Source organism: Temnothorax americanus, unplaced genomic scaffold (genome assembly GCF_048541705.1).
Source record: "Temnothorax americanus isolate GAGA-0224 unplaced genomic scaffold, ASM4854170v1 Scaffold18, whole genome shotgun sequence".
In the NCBI taxonomy this organism is placed as follows: domain Eukaryota; kingdom Metazoa; phylum Arthropoda; class Insecta; order Hymenoptera; family Formicidae; genus Temnothorax; species Temnothorax americanus.
In genome coordinates, this window is record NW_027509318.1 from 3,048,283 (window position 1) to 3,070,293 (window position 22,011).

Here is a 22,011-nt window from a genome sequence, read left to right on the forward strand (position 1 = left end):
TCGCCCACACAACGACAAAGCCGCGCTGGCGTATTTACAAGGCTGCGGCCGAGCTTAACGATCCTGCCGTCGCGGCGCGGCGATCGGCCGCATACCGCGCATTCCGGCGTAATGCCCGAGCGTACGCGGGTCGCGGGCGCGGGCGGGCACGGCGCGGGCGGCGAGAGGGCGGCCGTGGGATGGGGGAGCAGGCCGGGAGGGGACATGGAGGACGAATAGCCGAGGCCGAGGCTGCCTGTCGCGTCAAACGGGCCGTGCCGCGCGCGCGCGTCCACCCGCCCGCATACCATTAGATTTTCGTGGTTTTCAATGGGAACGCGCACCCGGCCGCGGCACTCGGACGCGCCGACGACGTGAGTGTGCCGTACGTTATCGTACATCGTACGTCGCGTTCGACCCGGGGGCGTCAGGCGCGCGCCGGCGGGCCAAGCCAACCCGTTCGCGGCGCGAAACCTGCGAGAATCGACAATCGAGAGAATCTCTCGCAGGTGCGGCACGGCGCATCGCGTCGCACGGTCGGCTACGCGGGGACGACGACGACGACGACGACGACGACGACGTCGGGGGAGCGACGGAGAGCCGCGGGTGAGTAAAAACATAAAAACGTTGATAAACGCGCACACGCGCATGATACATTGATACATCGATACGTACTTGCGCGCGCGAGCACGGAAAATGCCCGCACGGCCCGCTGCGCTGTCAAATAAAGGCGACGCGGCGGGAATAAACGACGTGCCGGCCCGCGCGGTATCTTCCCCCCCTCGTCCCCTCCCTTCCCCCCCCCCGCTGGAATAGAATTCCGCGCGCGTACGCCTCGCCGCGCTCCCTCCTCTCGTTCTCTCGCTCTCCCGCTCTCCCGCTCGCTCTTTCTCGCTCTTTTTCTTCCTCTCTTTCTCTCGCCTCTTTTTGCATTCTTCTACGCTACGCCGCATTCCTCTATTGATTCCCCGCGAATGTCGAGGGACTGAGGGACGCGCCGCGCGGCGGTGGCGCCGACGACGACGATCGCTCGGAGTAGCGCGCCCGACCCGTCATCGTCGCCGTCGCCGTCGCCGTCGCCGTCGACGGTTTTTACTTCGACGATCCTCCCGAGTCGTCGGCGATTCCGGAGGCTCGAGAGAAACCGCCTCGTGCGATCGCGGGGTGATCGGGTCGTTTTCAAGAGAGCGAGAGAGAGAGAGGCATACGTCGAAAAGACGCGCGAGATTCGGCGCCTCTTCCCGTCGTCAGGTTTGCGGAAGAATTTCTGCGGCAGGTATACGCGATTTCCATCGCGACGGGCGAACGATTTCGCCGGCCCCCGCGAGATCGTTCCGAGAAAGTCACAAACGAGAACGACAGTTTTGACGTCTCGCTCGCGTCTCGGAATTTCGCGGCGATTTCCGCGACGAGAGAGATTCGTCGCGTTTGCCAGGACAAACCGTCCGCAATTATTTGCGAATCCGTGATTCATCCGTTTGTACAGTGTGGCAGTTCTGTACGCGGGTCTACGCAAATTGACTGTTTCGCGCTTTTTGATCTCGTGGAAAAAAAAAAACCGTCGCGTTGACAAATCGGCATGAATGGTAAACGAGCGTGAACCGCGAACTCGCGACGAAGTTTCGTACGATTAGCGAATCGCGAATCACACGAGTCGTCTGGCTCGGGAGAAACGAGAGAAACTCGCGCGCGATGCCCTCCGCGTATCGCCAAATCCGCATGGAACTCCACGCTGGCGAATTTTACGAAGATCACGCGAAGTCCCCGAGATCGGCGTTTCTTAAAATGGTGATGCTCGAATTCACCCGGCGCGATTGGAATTCTTTTCGTCGCGTTCATCGGAAGGGCCTGAGCAGAATAGCTGACTTATATTTAAGACAATGTTTCATGCTTTAAATTAAATCTTTGTTTTTAGTAACGCACAATATTGTTTTGTGTCTCACGTCTTAAACGTATATGCACGAAGGAAGTGTCAATATTTGTAAAAGCATAAAACATTGTCTTAAAATTATAAGCCAGCTATTCTACTCAGGCCCGAACTCGCTGGGACTCGGTAGAGTGATTTGGACGCATTCAAATTTTCGCGAACGAAAACGGATCCTTAACGATTATTCGCGACGATTCGCTTACGATTTATCGCGTCCGCGACACACCTTCCCATACCCTCCTACGGTCTTACTCGGTCTATCTTTTCTTCGCCGAAATTACTCCTTTCGCAAGTGCGCAAAATTTAGAAATTTAGAAAGTGCGCTAGACGCGGAGGAATTTATGAGAGATTAAATCTACGGCAGCGGACTTTGTTCTCTTCCAAACGAAGGTAGATGTTTCTTGGCGATCTTCCTGCCGGGGTATTTTAGCAGAAAACTTAGTAACTTCTTTTTTTATTTTTAATAACATTTGGAGTAAAATACGTTTTATTTCATTGTTAGATACTTAAGTAGTCTGTTTTCTCTTCTGCTTTTAATAACATTTGGAGCAAGGTATGCTTTTATTATTAGATTTAAGTATTTTTTTTATTTTCAATAATATTTGGAGTAAGATGCATTCGATTTCATTATTAGGTGTTTAAGTAACTTCTTTTCTTTATTTTTCTTTTACATCTGGAGTAAGGATACATTTGATCTCATTATCCTTCTCTCTTTCCTGAAATTGCGACTTTCACACGTACAGAAAATTTGAAAATTTAAAAAACGCAATAAAATGATAACATTTATAAGAGATTACGCATCTACGGTATAGCAATGAACTTTGTTCTCCTTTCAAATGAAAGCATCAGACGTTTCTTAGTTATCTTCCTCTGCCGAGCATTTTAGCAGAAAACTTACCGTGAAGTCAGACCAAGATATTCAATTTTCTTTTCTTTTTTTAATTTTAAATAATTAAATCTTTACTCCGTTACTTTTAATAACATTCGAGAGAAGATATGCACTTATTTCTTCGCATATTTGTAACTTACAATTAGTGTTCGTGTTCGTCGCGTACTTTTTTATCACGTTACGTTTCGGTAGAAATGCAACGTCCGTATATATACGTATTACGGCAAATGGAAGAGAAACGATTAGCTCGCTTGATGTTTCGTTCGTCGGCGCGTAAAAATTCCATGGAACGCGCTCGCGTTTGGAATTCCATCGGGTGCGTCGAACTTTTCTCCGAGTGATCATGCCGATCTTTGTTTAGGGAAAAGTCGTTGCAAGTGAAACGTTGGTTTACGCTTAACAGCCAAACAAATTTTTTTCGGGAATTCAGGAAAAAAAAACGTGTTTCAAAAAGCGAGGCAACCTTCCCTTTGTAGATCTTTCATTTCGAAAATTTCTTTGTTACTTAATGCACCTTCGCGCGCGTTCCGTTCATTCCATTCCTGAAATTTTGTCACGCCTTTTCGTCACTCCGTCGCAATGGAAGTCTTGCGATTCTTACGATTCACGCTCTCATACCGCGACGTTATTGTTTTTCTTGGACGGCGGTCGATTTGTTAACTTTGCGAACGCGCAAGTATAAATCTACGCAACGCATCGCATAGCATCGCTTTGTCGTTGGACGTTTTCCCAAGAAGTCGACCGTAAAACATCGCGTATTCATTATTCGATCTCTCTAATTTTACGCAATAATTCCGATAAAACGTATCTGTACATAAAAATTGGTTTTATTACATTGCCATGTTTTGCTAACAACAAAAATACCATGTGGACAAAATCAAAGAAAGAGAGAGAGAGAGAGAGACAGCAGTTAAGATGGGAAATTTAATGTACATACAAGCAGACTTTATATAATTTTTATCCGGATTGAAGTTTTTTTTTCATAAGTTTGTCAACGAGAACGTTCGACGAGAAATCTCGATCAGCGATTTCGAGCTCTTGCATTCTCGGGCTCCGCAGTCGCGTGTATAATCGCCCGCATACCACGTGCTATTCAGTGCATATATATATGTATATATATATGTGCATATATACAGGGTGTACGGATTACTCGACGAAACACAAAATTACTCTTTTCGTGAAAACTTAGGATCTGTAGGAAAAATTTGTAATTTTTAATATCTTGATGAATAAATCTTTATTTACTATCTCTATCACATTTTTTAAAGACAAGCTTTTGGTTATCTATTTATATCTTTAATTTTAAATGTTTTTAAAATGACTCCATAACTGTACATAAGTGTTTATATATTTACGATGTTAAACAACTTTTCGACATTCAATTAGATAAACATTTTTGTGGGTAATCCGTATAAAAATCATGTTAATTTCCATTTATAATTAAAGTGGAAACAAGGAGAACTTTACTTGAAGAAAGTCCTTTGACTTTCAGGAATGTCTCGTTATATGTCATTTGAAAATTATTAATCACGATATTAACAACGTTCACTTTCAGCTTAGCTTCTGGAGTTCTGTGCTTTTTTTTTATAAAGGCAATAATTTCGGAACACTATGTATACCAGTATTGAATCTTTGGTCAAGATAACATGTGGGAATAATCTGTCGATCGAGTGGTTAGAGCGGCGAAGATGCGAAGACCATTTTTTCTGTGGATCGCACACCGTTAATTTAACGCTCTCGCATTGAGCACGTATACATTTTGAATCCTCGTAGTTTATGGATCGGTATATTCGATCCATAAAAATAAAATCTAAATATAAAAATTCCAATTGAAAAAAATCCAGCGTATAAACAAGCGTTTAATCAGTTCATATGATTCTATCGAGATGCATTGTCCGCGCGTCTTTTAAACCCTGATTCCGATATTCACTGCCAGTATTGAAAATCTATAGCGTACGTGTGACATAAATTATAGATTTTCAGTACCGACAGTGAATATCGAAACGCACCCTATGAAAGATCTACAAAGTTTAATTTTTTTTTAACATGTTTCTGATTGGAACGTGATGATCTGTTTAGTTCATAAGTATTGCACTACGCTATACGGGATAGTACGTAATAATAGAAACGGTAATATGAAGGTGAATTCTCGCACTCTTAAATTGAAAACAAACAAAATTCGATATATTTATAATTGACTGAAGTTATAGTAGACATTAAAATCTTATTCGGTTTGGCATCGTTAGAAACTCAATCTGTAAAAAGATCAGGTTCGTTCCCGAATGGAATTGAGTCGATCGAGGAAGAGAGTGAAGTAAAAATGTTTGTAAATGGATTACATGGACTACAGCTGAATTTCGCGTATACGACGTGTTGATAGGGGTAACGCCTCCGCATTCCGCGGCTGTCATATCGATTCATATCATATTTACAAACGCGCGTCATTTCACGCACAATGACGTTCGCGTTATGCGCAAGTGACTCTCGCGTTCGCGCGATACACTTTATTCGGGCCGTCCTTTCGTTTAAATAGCACGCCAGCTGACGACGCCGTGATTCATAAAGGGTTTACACTGTACGGCATTCGTGTAAAAATGAGAGGAAGGGGCACGGCCGAGGAACGGCGCGGCGCACCTTTGTAAACCAGATTGATCCTCTCAACTTTATCTCGTGGTTTTATCACACGAGAAACTCGACAAATACGACGACGCGCGAATACGGGCGGTGCCTTCTTAATCGAGAGATTTCCTTTAAAAAAATAAACAAGCTTGCAGAATTTCGAGACTGATTAAATTGATAAAAGCAACGTAAAATAAGTTGATATATATATATCATAACTATGATAAATTAAACTTAATCCAGCGAAATGGCAGTTAAAGTTAATTATTATGAAACATTTTATAATGATATCCATAATCGAAGTATAGTTTCTGTCTCGTTTGTAGTCTCGTAATTTGGGAATTGTCGTAATTTCGGAGTTTTTAATTATTATTTTTTAAAATTCATTTCCTCGATTAATTTCAATTTTAATGAGATCGAGCATTTTAATTTTTAATGAAGAATTAAAAACTACTTTATATGGTAAATTAAAGGATGAATAAAATAGGTATATAAAGCCGTTTTTTTCGACGATTTTCGTCGGTTCGCGCAAAATCTGCAAGTTTCTAAAGAGAACGAAGAAAGAACCAAAGCACCGGAAAGAGCAGAGCGGGCAAAGCGGTAGGGAGGTGGATAAAAGGCTGTTTATATTGTTATGATGAAATCGTGATGTCGACCGTACGGTAGTGTTGCGAGAAGCGGGAAAAGCACGCGAGGAGAATGAGAAGGAATGAGAGAGGTCGCGATTCGGCGGATAGCAATGGCTTTGAACCAGCCGCGATCTTCTATTTTCATTTTCATATTCGAAGATATTGTCGTCCCTCTTATATTTTGTAGAATATTAGAGCGCGAAAAGCGAAAGCGATTGTATCAAGCATTTTCTTTTGCAGGAGAAATGTATAATATTTAAAAAAGATTCACGGAAGGCAGAAATCGACCAATTGTTATTAAAAATATGAAATTGAATGGTGTCTCTAAATTCGAGGCACACGGTACAAAAATTTAAAAAAATTTGTATTATATTATATATGTATATTATATGGGATGGTTTTTTTTTTGTAAAATGTTTGACTAACAACAAGTTTTATTGACGTATTTTTTGAATTATGCGAATATGTATCTTAACATCAATTCTTCATCAAACACATTCTTTTCGAATTCTGTTGAAGTTCTATCTATGTTGATGGAAGCGGTTTAACCATCACGCCTGACTAAACTGTCACGTAGATATATTATTTGACGTTCTACTTAGAATTTCAATTGGATAGTATCTCTAGTATCTCTAGTATCTGTATTTCTAAATTCAAAACACATAACGAGGAAATTGTAAGCTTATCATATATGGAAAATTTGTAGAATGTTTGACTAAACCTTATTAACGTATTTTCCTGATCATATCAAACGTATATCTTAACATCGATCTTTCGTTAAACACATTCTTTGCAAATTCCGTCAAAAGTTCCACATTGATGGAAGGAGTTCAATCATCGCGTCTGATTAAACTGTCACGTAGATCTTATTTGACACCTTATTTCTACTCGTGTAGAACGTTATTATTAAATAACGTTATTGATAAATAACGATAGGTGTGATAGCGTTATATCCCTTTAAGTAGATTAACATTGTTTATTGTCATTTCGTATCTGTCTTTCTTTACTTTCTGCCACGATATACCTGAGAAATGTCAAGTAGTCAATCAATAAGTTACATACTTGAATTCCATGAATTTTTCAAAATATACAACTTTCAATTTTGTAACTTGGGAAGAATGTGAGCACTATAAAGAAATGGAAAGGTAATTGAGTTACTTTTTTCTTGTAGTATTTTTCTCCGTTGACCAAGTTTTTGCTATTAAACCGGCGGTTGATTTAGCATCAAATAAGGGAAAAGCTATCATCTCAATTGCGACGATTTAAATTATTTTTGAATGTTTTTCGCAATTAAACTCGAAATGCATTATACGAAGCTTGTTGTTAGAGAACTGTCAGTCTTAATTAAATTTTATCAGATAATCATGTACTTGATATGAATACTATTACAATTATATAAGCTATATAAGTCGTTTATAATTTGAAAATTATTAATGTTTAAAATATTTTTAATTTTATACAATTTAAAAGAAGTTATTTTAATCGTTTATAATTTGACAATTATTAAGCGAAATTCCTCCGGCGATACGTTGCTGAAAATTGCAGAGACACTCGTAACATCTAATTAAAGCGATTATCAATCGACGTTAACGTGCTACACGAACGCAAACGTGTCGATCCCATTGCTTATAGATACGTGGCGCGAGAAGAGGTCCCGCGAGAGGAGCGCCGTGGGGGTGGGGATCCTCCCGCGAGAGGGAGGGGGGCGTCGACGGTGAGGGGTCCGCATTCCACAGACAATGTCACGTTTTTTAATCCCCGTTTTACTTTATTTGCACCGCCTCCGGCCGCGAGGAAGGCCCAAACAGTTAAAGTTCGACTTTTGTCCCTATACAGAGCGCCTGATTTTGCGACGTGGAAACGCAGACGGGACAAGGACGACGTATCCTTGGCACAAAACGACGACGAGGGAGGGAGCGCCGCCGCCGTGAAGGGAAGGTCGACGATCCACGCGCGAACCGTACTGAGGGTGCGCGCGAGTTTCGCGCGAGGGTGACGCGCGAGGGGAGACGAATAGAGGAGAAAAAGGAGGAGAAAATTCACACGGACGGAACGATCGAAGAAAGGAAGATATGTCCGCTGTCGAGAGTGCCTTGGACGTCCTTTCCAGAGCGGCGACAATGGTGCAAGGTCAGTTCACACCTTTTGGAATTTCATTTCGTGATTCTCATTTCGCGGACCCGAACTCTCTCGATAATACGAGGAATGATAACATAAAACATTCCAAGAAAGTTTGATAAAACGAAAAAAAAATTACATTACATTGAAAGATAATTTTGCTCTCTTTTAAAATCTTACAAAATAATATTTTTCTTGCCGTGTGTGTTATATATATATATATATATATATATATATATATATATATATAAATACACACAAAGAAGTGTAGTTCTCTTTCTTTCCTCCTCATAAAGTTCGCCGAATATCGCGGGATTGTTGGCGGTTTCGTTAGCAATAATGATACGCATTAAGTTACGTCATTCTTGAAACGTTAGGGGAACCCGGAGATTTTATTATCTTCGTGATGATAGTCTTAAAAACGAAATGTTCGGTCATAAGAAAAAAGTATGTCAAGTATATTTCGAGCTCACAAATTTTCAGGCAGTAGTAGAACAAAGGCATCAGGCGCCTTGAATTCAACACGAACCATTTCAGTCGGACTTATCGTTATTCTACCGTATTGTCATTCACATAAATTATGTCGGAATGCCTTTCTCGTATTTTTTGTTGATCCACTTTTTTGAGGAAACGCACTTCTCATCCATATTTCTCATCCAGACAATATTAATGCTTGAGATTGATGGGAACGCGCGGTATAAAGACATAGCTTGACAATGAAATGCGATCGAATTCGCGCGGAATGCACAGACTTCAGAAACGACGACAACTACTCGACATGCCGCCGACATTCCTCGCATAATTTGTTCAATAGTCATTCTATATTTTACGCGCGTGCACACGGCGACGTTAACGAAGGCTCGTTCGTATGCAAGTTGGAGCGAATCGCCGTGGGTATCGCTATTATTATCGCGGGCGCCGAGTTATAATGCAACGTGCTATTACCCGACATAAATTCGCGATCGTAACATACTGTCACAATACGCGCAATCGTTTTTACATGGAATCGATCGCGCGATCGCGGGTGAGCAATCGCATTCTTCGCTTTGTATTCAACTGTCCGACTTACGAAATCCTGTTTGCGGAATGATCTGCTATTTAGCGCGAATATACTGAAATTAGGAGGCATGAAATCATGCTGTGGAATACATTTTAGTTGTAGTAAAACATTTATGATAAAAAATTAAGTATTTTGATAGTATATATATATATATATATATATATATATATATATACGTTTTATGTGTATACACATGAGGAATATAACTTAGTTATTCTTTTAAATAATAGTTATCAAAAAAATTTTAATCAAACACACACCGTATATATGTGGAACTTAGAAAGATAGTATATTTTTTTAAAAGCTAAATGAGAAACAAGGTACAAGGTTTTGATAGAGCTTCAAAACTCTAAATTATTCGATTTCTCTACTAGTTAGGACGTCAAAAAAGACTGCCAGTTTTTAATATTATAGAATTATTTGCAAGAAAAAGGAAAGGAATGTAACAAGTGATATAGCGCGCGTTATATACATACATATAATATTATTTGCTTATTTATTACAACTCATGGGATAATATCGATTGTCTTTGATTAAAGGAATTATTTGACTTAATTAAGGAGTTTAAAACAAGATAGTTTTATTTATCATAGGGCGCATTTAACTAAATCCTACTTAAATGATGGATACGTTTGCTGAACACATCGGTACTTCGGAGTGTCACAACGGGTTCCGCATAGTCGCCGTTTATAGTTGCGATTCCACGTATTGCAGATTAAGTACATGTGTTCAGCACGACGCGAGTCGGACATTTGCTGATCTCGAAGTTTTATTCATCAACGGAGCGACAATCTTTCGCTTACACCGATGCATTTTGTCAGGAAGTTTAGACAGAATGTGCCATGACTGCTTAACCTTCTATCGCATATATTTTACGGCTCGTATATTGTATTTTCTGTCTCTCGAATAATGAATGCGAAATGATGCAAATTAGATAATTCTAGTAAATTATGCGCACGGACAAATGAACGTTGAATTACGACTGGCGCTATATATATATACAACACAAATTATATTTAATATAAGATCTAAGATTTTTAACGCAGATGCAAAAATATGAATTAATATGTAAATAATATTATTGCAAGATATATATGAATAAGAGTCAATATTATCGGTTTCCATTAAATTTTATTACTTTCACGACCGCTTTATCTTCATTTATCAATTTTGAAAATCCTATATATTCCGATTTTATGCTATGAAATCCTATGTAATAAAAAGATAAAAACTGCAAAAATTAGAAAAATTATATAAAGGCATTAGCGCCTCTTCTCTCCTTCATTTTTTTCTTCTTTTCTTTTGCATTCGAGTCATTGGAACTCAATGCATGATATGCGGTTGGTACATGGATATCGAAAGGGTTAAAATAAACGCATGCTATCAACTTCACTCGACGCATTCGCGCGTGCATCGCATCGATGCGCCGCGCCGGTTACATTGCGCACATACAGGGTCGCGCCGAATTATCGAACGCGTTCTTCGAATCGAATTAATTTAATTCAAAGTCCATGTAATCTCCTAATCTCTAGAAATTGGAAGAAGAGCTCGAGTAAAATGTCGATTTCTTAGTCTTCAAAATTTTTCCTTTATATCCTATACATATAATAGAACTTTGCCCTAATGTTAATATGTACATATCAGATCAACATTATCGCACGTCTTTCGAATCGAACTGATCTAATTTTAAATTTAGTCAATGTAAAGAAAATCTTAAAATTAGAAAGACGGAAATTGGAGAGAATTGTTAACTATTGGTTCTCGGTTCAATAATTTTTCTTTTCCGCCGTATCTTTATTGCTTAATGACTACGTCATGTAACGTCACAAATTCCTCAGACTATTTTCCCTCGTTAGAATGCTTGAAACAAGCCGTGCGTCATACATATGTAACTTGAACGAATAATCACGTTTTTTAGTGTGACTTGGGTCAGACTATTATATCGAGCGCTTTCAGTTTATTTTATCGGCTCCTAAGTGATCAAAAGGCATATATATGCGAATTTTTAGTCTACGCTCACCCAGTATATCGTACTTACCTACCTACCTACCTGTAAAAAAGGAAAGAGAGGCAGAGAGAAGGAGAGGCCGAGAGAAAGAGAAAGCGAGAAAAGAGACGAGTTGGCTTCCAGCCGAGCGTGCGCGCTTATAGTACCTTATAAATACACGCTTAATTCGCGACGTATCCGTGCAGGATACCCTCGGTGCCCAGCGTGCTCGCGTATGCGTGTGTACGTGTAAATGCAACCTCCTTCGATCCCACGTGTTGCACGGGGAGAAGGGTGGCGGCGGACGGGCGAGCCGAGGCGGCGGATGAATGAATGAATCTTAAGACAGTCGTGAGTGGCGCATTCACGAAACCGCGAGCGCTCCTTTGAGGGACGCGCTTTTCTTTTTTTTCTTTCTTTCTTTTTTTTTTTGAGGACGCGCTTTTTTATCTCGCGGCTTCTCCTCGCGTCGTCGCCATTTCCATCCTCGTCGCCGTCGTTCCTCCGTCATTGTGCGCACCTCGCGATTGCGTTAAATGACCGTTTCGTTAGTCGCGGCTACGCCGAACAGCGAGCGTGGGTTTGTGCGTGTTCGCGTGTCTCTCGCTCCGTTTTCCGCCTTTCGCGGTTTTCGAGTTTTCTCTCTCGGTCCCGCTGCCGTTTCCTTCTCGTTTACCGCATCTTCTTCAATCTCTTTGGATCCTGAGTTCTTCCGATTCTCCGTGGCGATTCCGCGATCTTCTCCCTGATGTCTCGATCGTCTCACGCCGCGATCGCGAACGCGGCCTTCTACTCGCGAGCGGATGAAGCGGTAATTGTATCGATTATCAGAAGCTGTGACACTGTGCCCGGAAAGTAAATAAATCGTCGGATTAGAGAAGAGATCAGTGCGCTTCTGCAAGAAGAAATGTTCCAGATAATGAGATTTTTAGTGAGAATGTCGCGCAAATTTTTCATTTCGAGAATCAAAGTGGCGAAGTGCATCGAGAGTTATGTCAAGAAATAATCTTCGTTGAGACTATCTATAGTTGTTATTTATTTAATTTAATCGCTGGTGAAAACGATCAGTGTGTATACCGTTTGGGAAACTTCAATATAGGGATTTGTGCAAGAGCGGAATCGATGCACCGTTGATATTTGTGTTTCGCAGAACACAAGAACACCCAGCTCATGCTCTTGATTATTTTTAGCAGATAATCGTGCGTCAGGAAAACGGCGCATTGTGTCGACGAAGATAACTTGTTTTATCATAAATATCGCCATACTTTCTTTGAATTTTATTTACGCACCTCCATCTTCAGCCCATTCGTTTCTCGCGTTACAATTGTGTGATATATAGTCGCGATAGAAGAAAAAACTATACGTACCGTTATAAAAATTAATATACTATAAAATTAACTTTAAACTGTGCTATATTATATTACGAAGAAGAACGCACAGTGATAACTGAATAACCCTCGCAAAAATACACAGTGCGTTTTGGAGAATGAAATAAACTTTCGTCTTGCTGGTCAAGTGTTCGTTCAATATATCGTAAGAGAAGACGATACCGCAGTTTGACTTTGCCATTAATGCTCCAAAGACCGATAAAATGGAGCTCCCGTGCAAGAGAAGGCATCTCTGGCAGCCGTGGCTTAAAGTTGATAGCCTCCGACTGCCTCGCAAATCGGAAGGTACGTCATTTTGTAAGGCACGGTGAAATGCGATCCGAAGAGATCTAAAATTATAAAAACAAATATGAAAACTTATTATAAAGAAAAAATTTCAGGTAAAAGGTTTGCCAATGAACAAATTGGAGACGTTTTTATTGCCAATCAGATCTGTTTGACAGAAATTGGATAGTGTATAGCTTTCAGGCGAAATTTATAATCGATTTTTGTTAACGCAAAAAATAAATGAGTAGTTTTTGTAAGAAACTATTCATTCTACAAGCACTTGAGGCGTGCTAAGATTCTATATGTTAAATTTCAGAAATATAGATATTATAATCATTCAATTTTGAAATAGATTTTATTAATAAATAGAATTCTTTATTAGGGTCTATACTCATCGAAATATGATGAATCTTACTAAATACGGCATTTCGCTTGGCGTTCAACTCTTCGGTATTCCATTTTAGTGTTTTACGATTTTACGATTGTGGCAATTGCAGAATAGTGTTGAAAATAACAGTATTATTAACAAAATATACTGCATTATGAAATATGCAATTAGAGGTACATGGATGTTGAACGTCGAGCGATGTTGTAAGAGTGTTCCCCCCCTCTAAAATTTACGAACTAAAAGGAGGACCTTCGGCTCTCCCGATTTATTCCGCTGCTGGGTAGCTTCAGCAGCGGAAACGACGCTACGTTTGCCCTATGATTTGGAGTCGTAAAGGGACGAGACTCATATGCACGTTCGTTAATTATCATCAGCGGTACATATCGAGACGTTAATTGATTCTCGAGGAAACCTTCCCACTCCGTTTTCGTTCAACTCTGTACGGTCCATTCATCTTTTCCCTACGGTACGCACCTCTAAACCAGTTTCGCCATCTTCTTGATGATCCTCTCACGGCTATTAGGCACTTCCTGCCGATCCTGAGAACCGAACTCGTTTTTGCTACCCTCCTCTCTCGTCCTTCGTTGTCTCCTTTCTCCTCCTCCTTCATCTTCCCGTTCTATCTCGACCAATCGTGGCGAGGGGTTGTCTCGTTTGATTGATTTTCCAATTTTAGATACCCCACCGCTCGGAAATAGACGACCCTCGCGATTTCCGATAGATTCCGATCGATAACGCGTCTCGTCGCGAAGCGTGGTAAATGATACGTAAGAGAGGAATTCTAGGTATGCTGTCGAAAGCGTGGAACACGAACGAGGCTCGGTTGCACGGTGTAGCCAATCAAACTTGCTTTTTTCACGCACACGCGCTTATACGCTCTTTCGCTTATACGTTCTCTTGTCTAAATGGACAATACTGACGAAAATATTTACAACCAGCCTAATCGCTCTCTTATGTCCACCACTCTTTACCATCCCCACTTTATGATCGTCGATTCGAAATAACGTTGACGATCTTCACATTCCATTTTAGTCCGACAAAGTCGAGGGAAACGAGCCAGCAGTTTTTCTTCGGAGGATTTCTCTTTGAATGCGTGTATTTCGTTTTCAAACTCTCGGAGACGTATAGCGTAGCCAATCTCATTGACTGCATTTTGTCTGGGTACTCCTTAAAGGCCCGAGCAGAATAGCTGACTTGTAATGAGAATGTTAAGACAATGTTTTATGCTTTAAATCTTTGTTTTTAGCAACGCACAATACTGTCTTGTGTCTCAAGTCTTAAACGAGTGTACGAAGTGTCAACTATAAGACTTGAGACACAAGACAGTATTGTGCGTTGCTAAAAACAAAGATTTAAAGTTATAAGTCGGCCATTCTGCTCAGGCCCTAAATTAAAACGAAAAGGTGCAAGTGCGGAGTGGTTCGATTCAGAGTGAAATACATTAGCGGAGCAGAGACATCGCTCCGAAGCGAATTAGCGGGCTGAGCATGATCGATATGAAATAATAATAATTGATATAACGGATTCTTCATATCGAGTATTTATCTGACTCTTCGTCGGATTAGTAGTTGCTCCTCGGTCAAAATTTTCATTGACGTGTCAAACGATAATAGTGCGTTCACAGTGGTATTTTCGGTGTTTTCGTGTATTGCAGAGGAGAGACCGAAGGTGACGAATTTGCATCGGAAGCCAAGCAGCGCGTGGCGCAAGGAACGTAGGAGAGATCCGATTCAAAGCGAAGCGTTGGACATGTCAGCAGGAAGAACGAATCATCATCACAGCAGACCGAGTGTAATCGTTCCTACCACGCCGCAAGTTGGTAAGTGATCATTAATAACGACGAAAAACTCCTAAAAAGAAAAAAAGGGATGTGATTAGTATATCTTTCGATATCGATTAAAAGTGCAAGATAAAATTATGACTGAAGATTCCGACACAAAATAAAGATCGCGTTTAGTTTTTCACGTGACTGATTATGAAAAATATAAAGTTCCGATCTTGAATAGTTTTGACGTCGGAAAAAGATGCACGTTATGTAAAATTACAAAGTTCTATGAACAATGAAAAATAAAGATTCAATTTCAATTCGTGCGGAGAAATGATAACGTAAAGTTTCAACGTTGAATAGATCTTTTACTTAGATTCATATTTCTTTTGGCAGTATTTTTAATTTTTACAAGAAGAATGAAGTAAGATGATTCGTAATAGAGTCAAAATAAAAACATAATTGCGGAAAGATTGAATACTGAACATTTCGAAACCTAAATTAATTTTCGTAGCGGCAATGGGTAGCCAAAGCGAGTATTTGTAGCTCTAGTATAACTTATAAGATAAATAAAAAATAAAAAAAAAATCAATTCAATTTTACTATTATACATATATATATATATATATATATATATATATAGCATGAAACATTTTATATAAATAATTACCTTCAACTGAACTCATCTCCGAGTTTCGAGGTATTCGAATATTTTTATTGAATTGTTTCAACTAACAATGGTTCTGACTGTGCCAAGAGAGAGAAAGAGAGAGTCCGTTGTTAGGTATCTTCCAAGTTCCCCATTGTCGTCAGAGGTGTCTGTATAGGGTGTTTTGTGACAATGCACTGCCCGCTGCACACTGGGATGGTGTGCAGATGCGAAGTATCTCTCAATGGAAATACAGTAATCCCCCGATGGTACCGTAACATTCCTTCGTGTTAACGTACTTTTCTGAAACATTCATTTTCGCATTAGTTACAAACGGAATTGCGGTAATCCAACGGATATCCAGATTTCTGTTATGTTAGTAGTGGACAGATTCATTTATAATCTTTTTCTTAAATTATATCTGCTTTTGTAATTTATTAATTTTTATTTTGATATTACTTGTAAAACGATAAAAACAATTTTACGCATACGTATGTTTTACAAACAATAACAGTCTGAAAATTATATAATTAGAATTATATAATTAACATAATTAACGTACAATTCTATATATATAGAATTAACGTACAACAAATGAGGTACGATGAAAGGATTTATCCACGTTTTTTTTTTTTTTCAGGTATCACAATCGAGGATACTGCTATGACGCCTACGCCGACGACGACGCCTACCGCGGCCTCGGGTGGACAGAGGACCGGCATCAGGACGGCGGGTGGCGTCAGCGATCCCGCGATCGACGAGCACTTCAAACGGTCTCTGGGTCCGAAGAAGTACGCGGCTGTCTTCAACGCCACTACTCCTATGGACAAGGAAACCGGCCTGACTGGTAAGTACAGACAGATATCGAACGTTTGTCCCGTGAGGGATAAAATAGACGCGACATTCTGGATTCAGCATGGACCGGCCTTGGGTGATGCTTCCATGGTCCAGGCTGGACCAATCTGGATCCAGTCTTGTCTTAGCCTCGCCTTACCTTGGAACCAGTCTTAAGCGTTCTTTGCGCTGCAGTTGACGATCATTTCGCGAAAGCGCTCGGCGAGACCTGGACGAAGCTTCAGGCAATCAATCGAAACAAGGATTCCACCTAACTACCGGACAGACTCGCCGGAAATCTTGTCATCCTCCTCGTCATTGTCCTCGCTGTCGCTTGACGACCATGGTAACCCACTCGGGTGAAATCGTTCCAGTCTCGCTAAATAGACATTAATGATAAGTCATAATCGATAAGAATTAGCCGAATTCGCGATTGTATTCGAGGAATCTGCGTCCAAATAAAATTGCAATTATAGGGACTAAAAAGATTTAAATAAGGATAATAAAGGGAAATAAACGCGCACGCTCTAGGATACGATCTTGATAAAATGCATCTTCAATCCTTAAGGATAAGGATAATAAAGGGAAATAAACGCGCACGCTCTAGGATACGATCTTGATAAAATGCATCTTCAAACCGGGTTTTTGTATCGGTACTCGACATTTTGGGAAAAAGGATATAAGTAAAAAGTTAAAACATGATGGACTAAATAGTTAGATACCATTCAGCGTTCTAAATATTAAGTATACTTTCTTAAGTTTATCGATTCGCTCTTAAAATGTAAATTACATCTTTTACAAATAAAACGTGAATCTGGCTTTATGAATTTGAATCTTTATATCTTTTCTTATATCCGAATTACGATATTTTTTTCTTTTTTATTAAGTATATCTTATGAGTTTCATCTTTTAGAATTCGTAATTATACACTTATACACTTTTTCCACCCAGATTCTTTCGTAGACATTTTGTTTTAATTGATACGTACCGCGTTGTGTAAGCAGGGTATCAAGTGTCCTTGATCTTCTCGCTTTTCAACTGGGTGCTCGTTGTCGTCGCTTTTTCGTCAGACACGCGTTTAAGAAGACATCAGGAAAGTTGACCTGTTGCACGCTGTATTTTATACGGGCGTATTTAATATTATTATTGTATATAGGCACATATTCCTTTACTACGCCATCGCCACAGTCATTACCATATAGTTCCGAATTGTGTATGAATATAAAGTTATTTATTATAATGTTTCGTGTTTCCTCGCAAAGTAGTATGTTTATATATATATATATATATATATACATATGTGTATGTAATATTTACGTAAGCGTATGACATTGTACGTCCACTCCTGGAGAACAATGATACGGCCCTTTCTAGTACAAGTAATTTCAATAAAGCACCAGCTATTTTGTAATTCGATCGTGTACAATTAGCCGAATGCCCGATTGCATATAATAAAATTTTCTCTTAATTAAATCGAGCGGAGTTACTGACGAATATTAAATGAGTTTGACAACTAGAAACACTAAATATTCATGATATCTATTGCGTAATTAATTACATCTGCGAAATGCAGGCATATGTCGCGCGCGCAAAACAATTTAAACAACTATGACTCTTTTAATTCGTCCCAACTAGGAGGGTTGGATCATTGTCCAGGGGTGCATATTATAATAACAACGTCATACCGAAGAGATCTCCTCGTGAGGGAGACACGCGGGAAGCGAATAGAAAGAACTGTAATTTAACAAAGCAGGGCACCATGTTAGTTATAAATATTGTATAAGTGTCACGTGTTTGGGCCACCGAGCCACGCTCGAAGCTGTAAAGATAAAAACAATTAAACGGAATATGTACAGGCAAATGATGACAATGATGTATAAGAAAGATTAAAAGGAAAGATGTTTAATTATTTTTACAGCGTGCGTTAATTTTCATCCAACTTTTCCCGTCTCCTCGGTAGCGCGATTGCCCCCGTGTAAAACGCGCAGGGAACGGTTCCGCCTTGCTCCGGACGTTAATTGCCGAATGCTAAGAAGAGTAGTACTGATTTCTAATGGTGCTAGGAAGTTTAGCGCATACCCCAGCACACACAGAAGTCAGTACCTCTACTTTCTTATATGCGGAAATTTGTTCTATCGCTCTCTACCGTTGTAACGCAAACTGAGAGCGAGCTTTCAAGCAGGATTACTCCGAAGCCTTATGAGGTGATGTTCCAGAGGAAGGTCAAGTATCCGCGCGGAAAACTCTCCCTCTTCCTACACGTCGAACAATTTCTGAGATCAGTTCGTGATCTTCGAATGCGAAGAGTTCGATTTTGTAGAATAGAATGTTTACTTGAATTTCCTTTGACCGAATTATATCTCGTTATACGTACTTCTTTTCGTTAACGTTGTTCATTCCCGGATTCGCTGGTTTTAGCCGGCTGGAGAGAGTGAGATCAGCCATCCTTCGCAGCGAATAACATGGAGAACGAACGGGGATGCGTTTCGAGTGCGAGAAAGCGCGAATCATGGATAAGTCCAGGGATTGTCTTGCAGAAGCTTACGTTCCTCTCCCTTCGCGATCGAGAACGCGATCGATAGCGAAAGGAGCTCGTCCCGATACTTCGAGGGAGAGACTAACGCGAAGCAACACTGTCGATCTACCGCGAGACTTTCCCCGGAACGGACGAATGTGTTATTCGTAGGTGGGCCCAGACGAATGGGACAGACTGTCCCGGGAGCGCTCGGATGGCTTCCTATATGCAGGCGGCCTGTTCACTTGCCGTAAAGCAAAGTGGTAACTTAATATTAGAGCTGAATATAAGTACGGTAATCCCACACCCGAGTCCAAAGTAAGTCTACACCTTTGTATCCCCCTCCCGTCCCTCCCGCGCCCTCAGTCATCTCCGAACCCCGTTTCCCTCTTACTCCGGGGTACCTCGAGCGTAATAACGCGACGGGATACTAGATATCGGCGGTACTCCGCGCCAAGTGCAAATTGCCACCACCCTCTCTGCCTATTGCAGTCTTTCATCCTCGTCTCTCTTCGTTTCTATCCCCTTTTTCTCTCTCCCCTGCTCGTATCTAACGGTGGTTTTGTCTTTGTTTTTCATCCAATATACATACAGTCGCAATTATCGTAAACTGCAATTATGCAACAATTCTACAGTACCTAAGTAACTAACGACTTTATATTTAGATGTTATGTTAAGCAAGAATTATTCTAAGAAAAATAAAAATATTCGGCAAGAATTTTGATAATACGCAATTTTCAACAGTAATAGACTTATTTTTATCTAGCGATAATTAATAATAGATTAAATAGAATAAATAAATCTCTTTGACATCTAGCTTTTCAGAACTTAATAACATATCAAGCTTTTACTTATTTTGGTGCATACTCAAATCCACCTAATCTATGGGGCAGAATCAAATTTTTCTAAAAATAGTAACCGTTTGTCACACAATTTAGTTCGTATGACGAATTGTGCAATCATATCGTAATAAATTCCTGCCTTTTGTACAGACCAAGCGAGTTGTTTCCTTTATCCTTTCGTAGTCTTCGAGCGATTTTTAACGAAATGCGAGACAGGTGTTTTCAAAGTGTACAGCCTTGGTACTATAAGATCAACTACATTATTATCTACACATTTCTTTGTTATAACAATTAAAACGCAGATTCCTTTCAGACATTTTCAAGCGATCTCGGTTTAAACACGTTAGAGTATTTAATATGTTGATTACATTCTTATTCTCTTCATTTATTTCAATATCGTATAATTTATTATCAAAGAATTATTTATTGTCTAGAATGTTAAAGACGTTAGACGAAATTTAATAAGAATTTTTAATATTTATTTCAGTTTGATCCATGTGGCAAAATATCCAGAATAGTGTTGGTTCCCCAACATTTTCAACTTTTTCTGGAATGACTTCCAAACTTACCTAAGGAGAAAGAATATCTACTACTATTTCATATTTTTCCGTTCATTATCTAACTTGTCGTTGAGCCAAGAGGTGTAACTACAAAGAATAGGCTTCGGAGGAAACGGGACACATCCCGCATACTTAATTTATAATTAATCGGGGCAAGCGCCTCACTTCCGGGGCACGCAGCACAGCTGGAAATGGGCCAGTGGATCGCATTGGGGCAGATGCTCGCGTAAAACGCACATTTTCCAACAACGCCGCAGGTGTTGCCCAGCATATTGGAAAGGCATATTGACTCTAAGGCTGTGAAGCGAATCCGAATTACGTCCGTGCGCGTTCGAACGACACTGTATCTCTATGGTATAGATGTTAAATATTAAAACGGAGGAGAACACGGGACGTGTGTACGAGGTGACAAGAAGCAATTTGAAACTTTTACGACAAGATATATTTGAGATAAATATGAAAAATAAAAATGTCTAAGGTCGTTCAGTTATATCGTACAATAGACCACTAATCTTGCGTTATAATACACTAGTAAATTCGTAGTGTCAAATTATACTTAATTTGAGTCTTTTTAACTATTCTTATAGATCACCTGCTTCTACTCAATATGTCGTTAATTTAATTAAACCAATGAAATTATAATAAAATAATACTGTTTTGCGTTAAAATAATAAATTTCGACACACATGGTAGTAAAAAATAACAAAATGTTATTTAACTTAAAGTATTGGTTTAAATTTCATTCTTTAATATTTAACAGTGTAAAATAAAGAGAGACTTAAGGTTTGCAAAAATAAGATAAATTTGAAAATATGTATTATATTGTCTGGTTTAGAAACTAAATACCGCGGATGAGACACGGCTCTGAAATTCTGTCGTTCTCAGGTTTGGCTGTAATAACTTGGACAATCGTTCCAACTGTTTCCAGACTCTTGTGTGAACGAAAAGATATGAGGCTAAGTAAGCGAAATTTACAATCCCTTAAATTTTTTAATAAAAAATGCCAAAGCACTGCATGGTAACATCATGCATTAAATAAACGATCTTAATTTATATAAAAAGACCATGTCAAAATGCTCAAAAAGGATGACAAGCGGTAACGTTACCTGTCTTTAAAATGTTTTTTAAAATTAGTATAGGGTACAAGAAAATTACTTATTGAGTACTTACTCGTTGATTGCGTTGATCGATAAGCGGGTATTGAGCGCTGATCACATACTAGTTTCTATCGTCTACGGAGACGCGACACGTTACCGTTTGTTTACGTCAGGTCTCTCAGGCGTATCTCGTTTCTGAACCAGATCCGGTCGACCGCAGGCCGGCGTCGTTTTTCCGTTTTCTTCTCTTACGTTACACGCGCGTACCGTGTCAACGCCGACGCGGAATAAGTGAAAAACAAAGGCAGAAGCGGAAATAAGAAATCGGGAGCGCGACAATGTCGAAGAGACAATGTGGAAGAGAGAAACAGAGTAGAGCACGTTTTGTCTCGCCTTTCGACATCAAGGTTTCCTCGAGGCATTTATGCAAGATCGAAAAGTGTGCGATATGTAATTTAATCGCGCTAACGGTTTAATCTCGGAAGGCAACTCACGCAG

At 40.0% G+C, this 22,011-nt stretch overlaps 1 protein-coding gene and 2 long non-coding RNA genes across 7 annotated transcripts; 1 reads left to right on the top strand and 2 right to left on the bottom strand.

Annotated features, from left to right (window-relative positions):
* Positions 1-437: 437 nt before the first annotated feature.
* LOC143896370 (uncharacterized) lies at positions 438-18,408 on the top strand. 4 transcript variants are annotated; one of them, XM_077404214.1, is made up of 5 exons: positions 438-585; positions 7,880-8,173; positions 14,906-15,070; positions 16,306-16,512; positions 16,695-18,408. In XM_077404214.1, exons 2-5 carry the CDS (start codon positions 8,116-8,118, stop codon positions 16,772-16,774), a joined length of 510 nt encoding a protein of 169 aa, XP_077260340.1. In that variant the 5' UTR covers positions 438-585; positions 7,880-8,115; the 3' UTR covers positions 16,775-18,408. The 4 variants fall into 4 exon arrangements, with proteins under 4 accessions (XP_077260340.1, XP_077260341.1, XP_077260339.1 ...); XM_077404215.1 differs by lacking the exon at positions 438-585 and adding an exon at positions 1,055-1,255; XM_077404213.1 differs by lacking the exons at positions 438-585; positions 7,880-8,173 and adding an exon at positions 12,748-12,881.
* Positions 12,463-14,230, bottom strand: LOC143896371 (uncharacterized). Its single transcript, XR_013256621.1, has 2 exons — positions 13,726-14,230; positions 12,463-12,925 (listed from the first exon to the last, which is right to left on the bottom strand). It is a non-coding gene; the product is annotated as an uncharacterized LOC143896371 (long non-coding RNA).
* On the bottom strand, positions 14,912-16,390 carry LOC143896372 (uncharacterized). Of its 2 annotated transcripts, XR_013256623.1 has the most exons (3): positions 16,255-16,390; positions 15,687-15,968; positions 14,912-15,101 (listed from the first exon to the last, which is right to left on the bottom strand). It is a non-coding gene; the product is annotated as an uncharacterized LOC143896372 (long non-coding RNA). The 2 variants fall into 2 exon arrangements; XR_013256622.1 differs by lacking the exon at positions 16,255-16,390 and having other exon boundaries at positions 15,687-16,248.
* Positions 18,409-22,011: the final 3,603 nt, after the last annotated feature.

Bases quoted from the DNA above. Each gene is read 5' to 3' on its own strand.
- LOC143896370 (XM_077404213.1), top strand. From the start codon at position 12,800: ATGGAGCTCCCGTGCAAGAGAAGGCATCTCTGGCAGCCGTGGCTTAAA. The intron at 12,882-14,905 runs GTACGTCATTTT...CGTGTATTGCAG, and splicing joins ACTGCCTCGCAAATCGGAAG to AGGAGAGACCGAAGGTGACG. The intron at 16,513-16,694 runs GTAAGTACAGAC...TTTGCGCTGCAG, and splicing joins CAAGGAAACCGGCCTGACTG to TTGACGATCATTTCGCGAAA.